The following is a 13759-nucleotide window of genomic DNA, read 5'->3' as shown; positions in this document are numbered from 1 at the left end:
AATAAACAGACCCTCACTGAGCAAACTTCACGGCCCACTGAAGATTGGACCACGACAAGAAAGCATTATTTTGATATTTTCTAGTTATTTTCAACGTCAAATTCAAAGATTACCGCCAGGACCTTTTTGAAGTTAGTAAAACCGAAGACGTCACGTCAATTGGATGGGTACTTGGAGATGTTAATGGACCGGCTCAGGACTAAAATTCGTTTTTAGAAAAGATCCCTACTAGACCCAGATTCTACGTTGACTGGATTTGTTGGATCTGCCTAAATATCGGTATAGCATGCATTTAGCTATTAGCAAGGCCCAAAATATCACATTGAATTCGGTGAATATTTCGATATATTTAAAACTGATATATATCAGATATATTAGAAATATCAGAGATATATATTTTTTGTTGACCAATTAAAATTTTGTTTTGTGTTGATATATTAAAAATATCATCGATTATATCGGAAATATTATCAATATATCGGTCAAAATCAATAATATTTGGTCAAAATCAATAATATCGGTCAAAATCAATAATTTATATCGTATATATCAGTCGATATATATTATCATATCAGAAATTATAATATATATCAGAAAAAAAAAATTCAATATTCGATTGAGATATATCAAATATATCCATATTCATATATCCAAAAAACAATATATATCGCCCATATTTTAGCGATATTTTGGGCCTTGGGTGTTGGATTTGGTAGTTTTTTATGGCCTAACTAATAATTGGATAAAGAATCTTCATAATACTGTCCTTCGCAAGCTATAGATTGTTTATTTTTAGATTCCCAATAAGTTAGGATTCTATGAGTTAACAAATTTGACCTACTTTAGTGCATATACACGATTCTGTTAGTTAAAGATAATAACGAATTACGGATTAACAAGTCACACGACTCTTTTCCAGTGACATAAATTGAACTCCTCTTTCTCCAAACTAACACTTTCCTTGTTCTACATTAATTTCGTCTCTCAAAAATATATTTTTTCTACTTGTCTTCCCACAATGAGTGCGCTTGAAATCCACTCTCAAAACCCAGGAACTGGAGAACAAGGTTCCAAAAACATGGACACTTATCTTGATGAAAGCAAACTAGAAGCAAATCAACCTAATTCCAAAGGGGGGACGAAATCTAAGAAGCTAACAATGTTACCTCTTATGTTTCTAATTTATTTTGCAGTTTCTGGTGGTCCTTTTGGTGAAGAACCAACAGTTAAAGCAGCAGGTCCTCTTTTAGCTATTATTGGTTTTCTTGTTTTCCCATTCATATGGAGTATACCAGAAGCCTTAATAACTGCTGAACTTGCTACTTCTTTTCCTGATAATGGTGGTTATGTTGTTTGGGCTGACGAAGCTTTTGGCCCCTTTTGGGGCTTTTCAGATGGGTTCTTTAAAATTCCTTAGTGGTGTTATTAACAATGCTGCTTATCCTGTTCTCTGTGCTGATTATATGAAGCGTCTTTTCCCAATTCTCCAAAGTGGTATGCCTCGAACACTCTCAATCACGGGAGCAACATTGGTATTATCTTTTTTTAATTATATGGGCTTAACCGTTGTTGGTTATGGTGCTGTTTCTTTGGGTATTATTTCTCTTTTGCCGTTTGTTCTTATGGCTTTTATTTCAATACCCAAAATTCAGCCTCGACGTTGGCTTACATTGGGCGAAAAAGGAACGAAAACAGATTGGACTCTATATTTTAATACTTTGTTCTGGAACTTGAATTTCTGGGATAATGCAAGTACTTTAGCTGGTGAAGTTGATAAACCGCAAAGTACGTTTCCTAAGGCATTGTTTTCAGCTGGGATTTTAACATGTCTTGGATATCTAATTCCTCTTTTAGCAGCAACCGGGTCATTAAGTGTGAATCAGAGCGTGTGGGACGATGGGTATTTAGCAGAAGCAGGTTATCTGATTGCAGGTAACTGGTTAAAAATTTGGATAGAAGTAGGTTCGGTGTTGTCTTCAATTGGATTATTTGAAGCACAGTTGAGTAGTAGTTCATATCAGCTCTTGGGTATGGCTGATTTGGGAACTTTGCCTCGATTTTTTGGGTGGAGAGCACGTTATTTCAATACACCTTGGATTGGGATCTTGGTTTGTACTATTTTTACCATTGGTGTATCTTATCTGAACTTCACTGATATAGTATCTTCGGCAAATTTCTTATATAGTTTTGGAATGATTTTGGAGTTTGCTTCATTTTTATGGTTGAGAAAGAAGTATCCAACCATGAATAGACCTTACAAGGTGCCATTGGGAATTCCAGCGTTAACTATTATGTGTTTGATACCAACTGGGTTTATTATCTACGTGTGTTGTATTGCCACTAAGATGGTTTATTTGATTAGTGGTTCACTAATTCTTCTGGGTGTTGTTTTGTACTGGTTAATGACTGTAATCAAGTCTAAAGGTTGGATGGAGTTCACAAAGAAGAATGATGATACTGAAGTGGAACAAGAAGCGAAATAATTGAGGGATGTTTATGTGTTTTTCTTTATTTTAGTTCTAGCCAAAGGCATTACATTCTCTTATTTGATTGTGAATTAATTTTAGTGAATACTAGCTTCTTCTTTTTTTGGCTAGAGTGAATACTGTTATGAATTGTGATGTATTAGGGTATGCCCGTGCCTACGGTCCACGAGTGGCGTCGACGTGTCTGCGGCGCTACCTCGACGCTCGACCGTGCCGAGCAAGGCAGGGAAGTTCATGGGTAGGAGCATTACAGGGCAATCAAGTGCCTCCAAGAAGAGTGGCACCAACACCCCAGTACCCCAGTAACAGTTATTCAAGAAAATGGAAGTGTAAAGCAAGCTTAGCCATTGTCCATATAAACTCTGGTTTGTCTGCCTTTGTATTTGAGAGGGATTTGTAATTTTTTTTTTATGTAATATCCTTCCCAAGTTTGGATTCATTAACTTGTACGTAATTCCCGCCCCCTCCCTAACCCCTATCCTTCCCAAGTTTGGATTCATTAACCTGTACATAATTTTTCCCCGCCATATTTGATGCTGAGAATTCTAGTATCTGCACTCCAACTTATGCAGTAATGGTACATGATTGTTATAGTGTTTAATTTGTAAGGAAAAATAAAATGGCAATGCTTTGTTTTCTTCCTTTTTCAGCTTTTTAGTGAAGGGTACTTATATACCATGTCTAGCAAGCCGGGATGTGTCTCTGATGCATCTTCTCCTAGTTTATCAACCAAATATGTGCATTTTTTATAAGCTGACCGAGCACAGCAATGATAAACGAAGTTTTCTTGCCTTGGTTTTTCTTCTTAAAGTTATTGCTACATATATTCATAATTCATGTTAGACATAAATGAAATACAGAAGGGGAATACATGGGTACATGTCAAATTGAGCCCACTTGGAGTTCTATGATTTTATCACAGATTTTTGGGGCACACACATACAGATGAACACACACCTTTGTGGTGGAGGAAACATATACGGTCAAAAATCATTTCTTTGTTAGTTTAAACTCATAAAAAATAGAAATTGGGAAGAACGTGTTGCATTTGCTTCAAGCATCTTACAGAAGTAGCCGCAGACAATATGTACAGTCAAAAAGCAATCCTTCTTAACAGTTTTACTTTGGTTGTGAGCTTCAGAACCTGTACCTTCAGGCTTCAGATACTTCAACAGGTTATTTTTGCTTAGAAACAAATCCAGATTTCGGCCAAACTTGCATATGAAAATAGAACCTGTCAAGTCTCACAGTTCAAACCAAAAACCAACTTCATTCTAGTGCCTCTTTCACCATAAAAAAATTCTAGTGCCTCTTCAAAGGAAACTAAGACGTGTGAATATGAATACTACGGAAGCTTTGCATCACGACAGCAGCAATCTGCTGAAAATTTCCCAGACAGGGTAAATTGCACCATACAAAGTCACTTCTAATATCCATCAACCAAAACCAGGCGGGACATCGGGATCATCATCAGCACCATCACACGGTGGCTCACTTTTCACAAAGGCGACAAAACCGGGTGGAACACTTAGATCATCGTCCACGGGGAGACAAGATAATCGATTCTCGATGCTCCTTTTCTTCAATACCCGGTTGATCATAGGGAATAACCGGTCGCACATCCTCCTTTTGTTCTTCATTGCCATTGACTTGCCGATTATTCCATGCGAGAGCGATCGGTGCTTCATTTACGCCTTTGGAAGGCAAAGCAACTGCTCGCCGAGGGGACATAAGTAGCAACAGAATAGTTATTTAAAGCTTCCCTGTCACCTAGAGTAGGGTCTCTGGGGGGAAGATTCCGTCACCTTTGGATTCAATAACCTATTATATACAGATTCTACCGTGTCGTTGATTTCACTTTTCATCCCATCAGTTGATCTAATCACTCCCCACAACGCATCAGATACGCATCAGATATTTGGCCCGTCATTGTCTTTCTGTAAATAGCATCACATAATGGTTAAATCCTAAACATCATTCCATCCAATCATAAAAGAGAAACATGAAGTCCTACAACAAACACCAACAACTTATTATGTACTTCCGGATGAAGCAAAAGGCTGTATGCATATATTCCCATTGTGAACCTACCAAATCTATTCGTGAATGGCATTAGAAAGTTGTCTAGGTTTAAATTTCTCAGCTCCTTCACGATTAAGTGCTGCCGATTGCCTCACTGTCAAGACAATATTATTCCACAGTTGTTCCTGGCACAATGTAACGAAATTCCAACACATCATAAAATTAATAATAATTGAATTAAACCCTAAGAAAGAGGTGGGGTAAAGAAGTTACGTTTTCTTTGAGCTTTTGAATGATCTGGGTTCTTTCGGCACATGATATAATATCTCAACTGGTTCAGAGCAAAAATCAGTAGCTGAACCACCGTCCCACCTGTGTGTTTCACAATTAAATACTAAAAAGATTCAACAGTAGAACAAATTATAATGAACAAATAGAGATCCAAAAGTCAAAGGAAAACGTATATAAGAAGAGGAACCAAAAATGTGAGCATACTTCTCAATCAAATCAACTAGGTTTAATAGTTCTTCTCTAGAACATGCTATATAATGAAGTCATCGAACACGGTTGTGAGAACACCATTTTTCGCCCATGCCATATGAGCTTCAGATAACTGTGGAGAAAAAAATGTCGCTGCAGCAGAGAAATAACAGCAAGCCTGCTTTTGCCTAGCAAAGTTTAGCTTGTCGAAACGATTTTCTTCAACCCACCTGCCCATTTAAAACAATGTTCTAAGCATTTTTGCCCAAGCAATAACATTCTCTTCGAGACCGCATGCATTGTTTGAGTTCTTTGCGCTGTATTATTCTAGGAAATAATTGTTGTCAACATTGATAGGCCTGACACCACCAAAGAAAGTAATACTTATGTAATGTGGTCAACTCACCAATTATGCAAACTAAATTCATGGAAAACGAAAAAATATGCCTGAAATCTGAACAATTAATAGTTGAGGCCTTGAGGGTGTTCGCGTCTCTATTGAAAACAAATACCGCTCTTCGTGAATTCATTGAAAATTCCAAGATTCTTATTAACATTTGAATAAAGTTAAGGGTTAACTAGTATTACCCCTCCACTAGATGAGCACTATATGGGAAATTAGGGTCTTTCCTAAACACACGGTCAACTTGGTTTGACTGTTAACTTTCAAGTCAAACAATTGAAAATTACACAAATGTCTTTATTGTTTTCAAAAAGAAAATATTCAATTTTAATTAGGTGGGGGTATTTATGTCATTTTTCAGTTATTTAACTTGAAAGTTAACGGTCAAACCAAGTTGACCGTTTGTTTAGGGGGGAGACCCTAATTTCCCATCTACTCATCTAGTGGGGGGGGGGAATCCTAATTGGCTCATCTAGTGGGGGTAACACTAGTTCACCCTAAAGTTAACTGAAGAAACGCCTATAGAACTTTTGTGGGAGAAGAAAAAGACAGGCGCAGGTCGCGCCCTTGGCTAGGCAAAGTCGAGGGCAGGGTGCGCTCAATCGAATGGAGGTTCGTCAAGGCAAGAGCACAGATTGCGCCTTGCCCAAGACTAATATGAGCGCGGGTTGCGCCCTAGTCGATTTTGACAGAGATTACTGGATTCATATGTTTTCTATAAAGAAAAGTCTTCAATCCTTTTAGAAACAAAAGACACAAATATGCACTCATGTTATGCTATATAAACACCTCTGTAACACAAACCAAAATCAATCAAGCAAAACCTTTCTTCTCACGTGGACGTAGGTTGCTGCATTGGCACCAAACCACTACAATTCTTGTGTGTTGTCTCTTTAATTAGTTGTTTAATTCTACATGGTATTAGAGCAGAGCACTTAATCTCTTCTCTAAATCAATCTAGATAAACACAATACACTATGTCAGATCTAAAATCAAACCCAAAGTCTGCTGTTACAACAAAGACTGATTCTAATCCTGATTGGAAGCTGACATCAATTCTCTTGAATGGAACAAACTATATACCTTGGTCTATGGCTATTTCACTATCGCTTGGTGGCAAGAGGAAATTAGAGTTCATTAATGGTGCAAAGGTGTGTCCTGCCATTGACGATGCCGAATATGAGAATTAGGTTTCCAATGATCAGCTTGTTTGATCTTGGTTACTCAATTCTATATATGGAGTCTACTATTGCTGGTATTTTTACTTTCTCTGATTCTGCAAAGGAGATGTGGGATTCAATTGAAGATTTATACGGAAACCAGAACAATTATGCCCGTGTGTTTGAACTTCAACTCGCAATCAGTGCTTTGCAACAAGGTGAGAAGACTTTTACAGAACACCTTGGGAATTTGAAGAAATTATGGGATGAGTTAAACATATATCGTCCACACACCACAGATGCTAAGACTCTTTTGAAACGGGTTGAAGAGGATAAAATCTTCACAGTATTTTGCAGTCTTAAACCAGAATATGAAAATATGGAAAGCAATATTCTAATCGAAAACACTCTTCCATCAGTTGCTGTTGTTTGTGCAACTATTCATAGAGAGGAAACAATGAAGAAAACTATGAACTCCGAGGTAAAGTCCTCAATCTCTGAATCTATTGTATTACTTGTAGAAAACGATTTTCGAAAGAAGTCATAGGGATTCGAAAAAGGTAAGGGAAAAAGGGAACCGTCTCACTGTGATCATTGTGGAAAGAACTGGCACACCAAGGACCGTTGTTGGGAATTATATCCACATCTTAAAAAGGAAAATGAACTGTCCAAGAAAGAGCATGTAGCTGTTGCCGAGACATAAATGTCCAACTTAGATATTAGTCATCAGTTGAGTCAAATTCTCCAACAACTCACTAAGTTCATGTCATCTAGCAAAGGTCAGTTTGCCTCAACTCATGTGTCAAAGGTAATTTACATGCCTATTTTACTATGCCAGAAAATAGTAACTCATGGATAATTGATTCGGGGGCTACTGGATCATATGGTTAATTTCCCTGCCTCTGTCCATAATTTTGTGTCAATAGCCAAGAGTGACATAATATTTCCATAGCCAATGGCTCCACCATTCCCATTCTAGGTAGTGGTCAAGTGGATTTTTTTTTTATCAAAGTCTCAAGAGTGATGCTCTAGTTGTTCCTTCGTTCCCTGTTCAACTTCTATATGTTGGAAAATTTACCAATTCTTTAAATTGTGATGTCATTTTTTCTCCTAACTCTGTCGTCTTTCAGGATCGAAAGTCGAAGAGGACGATTGGTGAAGGAATTTATTCCAATGGACTCTATTTGTTGAAGTCGCATAAAAAGGCGTGTCAAACTAGTGATTTACTTGAGAGTCAAATTTTGCATAAAAGACTTGGGCATCCATCTAGTCATGTCCTGTCAAATTTGTTTACGCATGTTTCTTTAAACTCTGATGATGTTTGTCAATTTTTAAACAAACTCGTTTATCGATCTTTTCCAAACTCGAATTCTATGTCAAATAAGTTGTTTGAGTTAATTCACTCTGATTTATGGGGACCTGCTCCTGTTAATTCTTATGATGGCTATAAGTATTTTGTGTTGTTTATTTATGATAAATCTCGTGCTACATAGTTATATTTATTAAAATCGAAAACTGAAGTTGTGACCGTTGTATCACTACACCATATCTGTTGAAAAAAGACACTTTTGGATGTCGTTTTTCCAAAAAAAAGACACTTTTGGGTGTCGTATGGTGACCCTTTTTTTTTGCAGTCTTTTTTTTTCTACAACACTTGACAAGTGTCTTTTTTTTTCATTCATTTTTTTAAAAAGGCTGAATCAGGGCCAAAAAATGCCCCTACAGTTATGTAGAGCATCAGTAATAAACAGACATCAATAATAACAAATTTGAAGCGTGCAGTAATAGACAAAGCCCAGTTCTCATCCATCATCAAATGGCTAATAGAAACAATTTTATAGCCTACTCAGCGACTCAGCCTAATAGCAACAGTTAAAAGTTCCCATCAAGAAGTTACTCAGCTCCTACTAACAAACCATCGCAGCTTCTTTTAGTACTATTACAACAGAAAACTCAAAATAGAAAACTCAACCAAAACATTTAGTCGTTAAATGGTACTAAGTTCAGGATATCCATCCATAGAAACAAAACAGAAAATAGTGTATTCTTCTAGTACCAATTGCTTTTAAGATACATCAGATCTTGATGGAATTCTCCATCCTCGACTTCCCGCCTCAACCTGAAACAGATAATAAGATTTCTTTAAAAACAGAACTCTTTAAATGCCTGAGACTGAAAGAACAAAACACTAGTGACAACAACATCTGAAAGAAACTGCGCTTGTTAAAATCTGAAAGAAAATGAATGTAGAGATGCAACCGCTGATCATTCAGGGTTAATGGGTTCTCTGGAAATTGAATCCCCTGGGCAGAAATAAATCTTATCAAAGAAATATTATGAAGAATCAGAGTGCAAAATTGGTTTAAAACATTACAATCTCAATACAGACACCAAACAGACTTTTTCTATATCTGATACATGATTAAATTGAGTTCTAAAGTCAGCTGTCAGAATGGTGCAATTGCCGTAGGGTCATCTGTTATCAAGTTACACACATACACTGGGTTGGATATGAAGTTACGGTCGTGGACAACAATTTTGTAGCACATTCCACTAGGCTGGCGAGTAATCAGCGAAGCAGTAATTGCAAAAAGAATGTGGGCAAAGACGTGGTGAAGTTGGTTCTCCAGACAGTGTACAAACAGATGCACTTGTGAGAAACACAAGTTGGTTCGGAACGGCAGATGCCACTCCTCCAACTCTGCCATAAGCCCAATCTTAAGCTTGTCTTCCCAATAGAATATCACTTTTCATCCAATAAAATTTTCCACTGAACCAAAAAGTCCATAAGAATCAAAACAGTTTACATGCAACAACTCTCACGAGCATGCAAATTAGCAAACTATATCCCTCCGCTGTCCATGAACTCAAAAACTAGTTAAAAGTAGAAAAACTTTGATTCTCTTACAGGGTTCAAAACATCGATGGTCTCCTTCGATTCAGATTCGACAAACTCCCCTCCAATTAGATTCCTTAATCTCACCTTTATATAGAAACATAATTGAAATTGAATCCAAACACAATAATAACAACAGTTTCCTTAATCTCTTTACTTGGCTTGTAGCTTCCCTTTGAACCATCAGGCATATGCTCCATACAATACATTATTGATTCCTCGACAACGTAACGCTCAGCAATACAACCTTCAGGATGTGTTGGATTCTTTACATACCTCTTGTAGTCTCTCATCATCCTAGTACAAATTAACAACATATATTACTCATATCAAATAACAAAATATAGATAGCTCACTCATAAAACTTACCATTCAAAACATACATCCACCGACACCAAACAGGTCCACAAAGTTCTACCTCTTCCGCCAAATGCACAACAAGGTGCATCATGATGACAAAGAATGAAGGAGGAAAATACTTCTCAAAAAGCGACAACGCTTCAATCACTCTTTGTCTAGCAGCTTCAAGCTCATCGAGGTATATTTCTTTGGAGCAAAGGATGTTGAAAAATGTTGACAATTGTCGGATTGCTACTCGCAATTGCTTATGTTCTTTAAAGCAATGCATGAGTAATAACGGCAAAAGTTGTTGCATCATTACATGATAATCATGCGACTTCAAGCCTTTTAATTGAAAATCTTCCTTGCTCACCCGTTGCTTCCAATTGGAACTATATCCTATAGGTACCTTTAATGTGGCTAAGGTCTCAAAGAACAATTTTTTTTCAGATTGGGATAAAGTAAAATCAGCCTTTGGTAGCAACAACTTATTTCCCACTTCTTTTGGCCACAAGTGTTGCTTTATATTCATCTCCTTCAAGTCTAAGCGTGCTTGCAAACCATCCTTGCTCTTGTCCATTTCCAAAATTGTCGCAATAAGGTTCACCGACCACGTTTTTCTCCACATGCATTACATCCACATTGTGAGGACTAAACAAGAACTGTTAATCACGAAAACACACAAATTACAATGATGTATAATGATGTACGACAAACCAAATTAAGAAATGGAAAATTAAGCTACCTCCCAATACGGCAAGTCAAAGAGTTTTGATCTTTTTCGACCATGCGATCCGCCCTCATCATCAACATTTTTTCCCTTTTTCTTTTCGTGCTACCTTTCCATAAACCGTTTCAAAACTTTCCACTTTGCTTTTTACCTCGGAACCACTCAATCTTCTTGGAGCTTCCCCATGTTCTTCCTTCCCATCAAATGTTTTTTTGTAAGCCTAAAAGGATGATCCTCTGGAAGAAATCTCCTAGTGCCCATATATGCATTCTTATTCCCATGTTTTAACCTAATTGAATATGTCTTTTCGCCGCATGGAGGACAACCATAATTTCCACCCGTCTTACAACCCGATAACATGCCAAACGCAGGGAAATCATGTATGGCCCACAACAAAACTGCTTTCATAGTAAATGTGGTGTTACTATGAGAGTCGTATGTTTTGGTGCCTGTAGACCACAACTCATTCAACTCGGAGATTAGGGGTTGCAAATAGACATCAATGTCTTTCCCTGGACTACTTTTCCCAGGTATCAACATGGACAACATAATAAACTGTTTAACCATACAAAGAGATGGCGGGAGATTATATGGAACAATCATAACAGGCCAACACGAATAAGAACTATTAGAATGAGAAAACGGATTAAATCCATCTGTCGCAAGTCCCAGACGGACATTGCGTGGCTCAGCAGAAAATTCTGGCCACTTTGCATCAACTGTGCTCCAATTGAGAGAGTCAACCGGATGTCTCACTCTATTTTCGTCAACCACGGCCCTCGAATGCCATGTCATGTTCTCCGCAATCCATGGAACACTAAAAAAAATATATATACATATATTTCATTAAAAACTGATTGATTCAAAGGGTAAGAAGTAAATGCGATAACGTACAAGTATTGAAGCCAAAGCCTTACCTATACAATCTTTGTAACCTAGGTATTAATGGGAAGTATCTCAAGACTTTTGCTGGTACGGGTTTAGCCTTTTTCTTTGTCTCAGAAGATCAACAGCTTCAACATTCTTCCATCTGCTCACACCACATTTAGGACACTCTTGAAGAGCTTCAAGTGTTTTCCAATACAAAATGCAATTATTGGGACATGCATCGATTGTTTCATAGTCCATACCTAAAGATTTAATCAGCCCTTTAGCCTCATATACAGACAGAGGCAATGTATTATCTTCAGGAAGAATATCTCTTAGCGTATCCAATAATTCTGTGAAGCTATTATCGGACCACTGATGTTTTGTCTTGAGGTTCATCAACTCAACTGTTACTGATAACTTAGTCTTTTCTTGTCTGCATGAGGAATATATTGGTCTCTTCACATCCTCCCACAAATTATTGAACTTCATCTCCTTTTTTAAATTAACTGGATTTTGGTTACATTGTTCATTATGGCAATCGACATCCACATTTTCATCCGAACTAATCTCATCCGAACTTATCTCATCCGCATTGAAATCTTCATCCGAACTAATCTTATCTACGCATTCATCCAAATCATCAAGTTGGACAGTCCTAAGCTCTTCATTCACAAAGTTAATTTCTTGAGGATGGGTATCTTCGGGAGAGTTATGAGAGGATGAACCAAAAGGTTCAAAATTCCCAACATTGTTTACAAATGACTCCCCATGAAAATACCATGTAGTGTAAGACTCATCAAATCCATAACGAACCAAATGAACAAAAATGGTTTTTGGATCAACCATTCCACGAACATTGCAACACTTGGCACACGGACAAGAAGACCAAGTTCCTTTTCCTAAACTATCCCTCATGAATTCAAGGAATGATTCGATTCCATCTAGATATGCATCACTCCCCACTCGATTCCTTCATCCTCTAAATGCGGGCGTGACAAACTCATCCCTACTTAATGCAATATGTAGATAAGTACATATTATTTCACAACATTATGAACAATCAATAACTAAAAACAAAATAATAAGTTTTCATTATCCATTTAAACTCACAAAAACTCATGAAATTTTCGCATGCTCATTCAAAAATCCTCAGTTAAGTGCATGGAAACTAATAAAACATGTCAAAACATCAAAATAAAGTAAACCCAAGTCGGCTAAACAGCATATGCCATTATCTATTCTGAAAATACACGACAAACAAAATAGTTACACTAACAATTCTGAGTTGGATTATCTGCCTATCAACTTCTGAAGTTGCTTCTCTCCCCCATCAGAATCGTACCATGGGATTCCAACTCAGATTTGGCAGTACATTGAGGATTTTAGATTATTGTATCGGTTTGTAACCATTGTAAAACACTAATTATTATGAATATTGCTAGGTGTGACATTAATCTGTAATGTGATTTTAGTCAATGGAATCATATCGGATGTAAAGATTCCATCGATTGACTCTTAAAATGGGAAATATCAAGGCAAATATCAATGGCTTCACACTAACTCTTAAGAGACTAAGACTTCCGGTTGTACAAACCTGAAACAAACCATCGACCCACTTTATTGAGTTATTCCACCATACTAGACACCCCATCGTTGGAAAGAATTAATTTTCCTTTATTGTTTTTATACGAGGGTCGGGGTTGCGAAGTTCCCCGAGTCATAGAGATGTAGAGAGGCGTATGGATAAAATTGGAAAGAAATCCTTCATTGCCAATTTGCCATTCATTTTCATTGCAAGCCTTCAAAATATTATTGAGTTAGAGAAAAGAAATGAAAAGAAGATATAGAAAGACATACTGTGGGAAGATATTGCGAGCAACACGAAGTCCAATAGCCACTCCCCTAGCACACACTGAGCAAGGAAATTATAAAAACAAAACAAGCGTCGCGAATTGTTCGCAAGGAACCGCTTCACAATTAGGATAAGCTTTTGCAGCAGCAGATTCACTATATGCACCAGGCAGTCCCTAAAAACACAAAAAAAAACAATTTAATCTTAAATAAACACATCCTAATTATTTCCAACCATTTAATTTCACATATAATATATATATATATATATATATATATATATATATATATATATATATATATATATATATATATATATATATATATATATATATATATATATTAACACAGTAAGCAACTTCGAAGAAGACGAGATCCCGATTAATCTGAACTTCGACAAATCCGTTCTCGATAACGGCCCCAAAAAAAAAAAAAAAATGTGAATAAATCAATACCGATAAAGATTATATGAATTAATCTTTAAAAAACGTTAAAATCTAAACGAAATCGCTTAGATCTGAT

General features: G+C 36.8%; 2 protein-coding genes and 2 long non-coding RNA genes across 5 annotated transcripts; 2 read left to right on the top strand and 2 right to left on the bottom strand.

The window, feature by feature from the left end:
* The first annotated feature begins 783 nt into the window (after positions 1-783).
* Positions 784-2923, top strand: LOC147493943 (putative polyamine transporter At3g13620). The gene has a single exon (XM_086566610.1). The coding sequence runs from the start codon at positions 1338-1340 to the stop codon at positions 2481-2483; it is 1146 nt and encodes a 381-aa protein (XP_086422736.1). The 5' UTR covers positions 784-1337; the 3' UTR covers positions 2484-2923.
* Positions 2924-3367: 444 nt separating this feature from the next.
* LOC147493942 (uncharacterized) lies at positions 3368-5528 on the bottom strand. 2 transcript variants are annotated; one of them, XR_015199122.1, is made up of 5 exons: positions 5395-5528; positions 5004-5218; positions 4782-4880; positions 4578-4693; positions 3368-4423 (listed from the first exon to the last, which is right to left on the bottom strand). It is a non-coding gene; the product is annotated as an uncharacterized LOC147493942 (long non-coding RNA). The 2 variants fall into 2 exon arrangements; XR_015199121.1 differs by lacking the exon at positions 5395-5528 and having other exon boundaries at positions 5004-5337.
* Positions 5529-6368: 840 nt separating this feature from the next.
* On the top strand, positions 6369-7237 carry LOC147493941 (uncharacterized). The gene is made up of 3 exons (XM_086567983.1): positions 6369-6542; positions 6676-6978; positions 7073-7237. The coding sequence occupies exons 1-3, from the start codon at positions 6369-6371 to the stop codon at positions 7235-7237; spliced, it is 642 nt and encodes a 213-aa protein (XP_086424109.1).
* A 1055-nt stretch (positions 7238-8292) lies between these two features.
* LOC147493940 (uncharacterized) lies at positions 8293-13465 on the bottom strand. Its single transcript, XR_015198863.1, has 2 exons — positions 13244-13465; positions 8293-8670 (listed from the first exon to the last, which is right to left on the bottom strand). It is a non-coding gene; the product is annotated as an uncharacterized LOC147493940 (long non-coding RNA).
* Between the last annotated feature and the right edge of the window lie 294 nt (positions 13466-13759).

Source organism: Coptis chinensis, chromosome 6 (assembly GCF_015680905.1).
Source record: "Coptis chinensis isolate HL-2020 chromosome 6, ASM1568090v1, whole genome shotgun sequence".
NCBI lineage: Eukaryota > Viridiplantae > Streptophyta > Magnoliopsida > Ranunculales > Ranunculaceae > Coptis > Coptis chinensis.
Note: the sequence above shows the minus strand (reverse complement) of the source record. Positions and strands in the feature narration are given on the sequence as shown.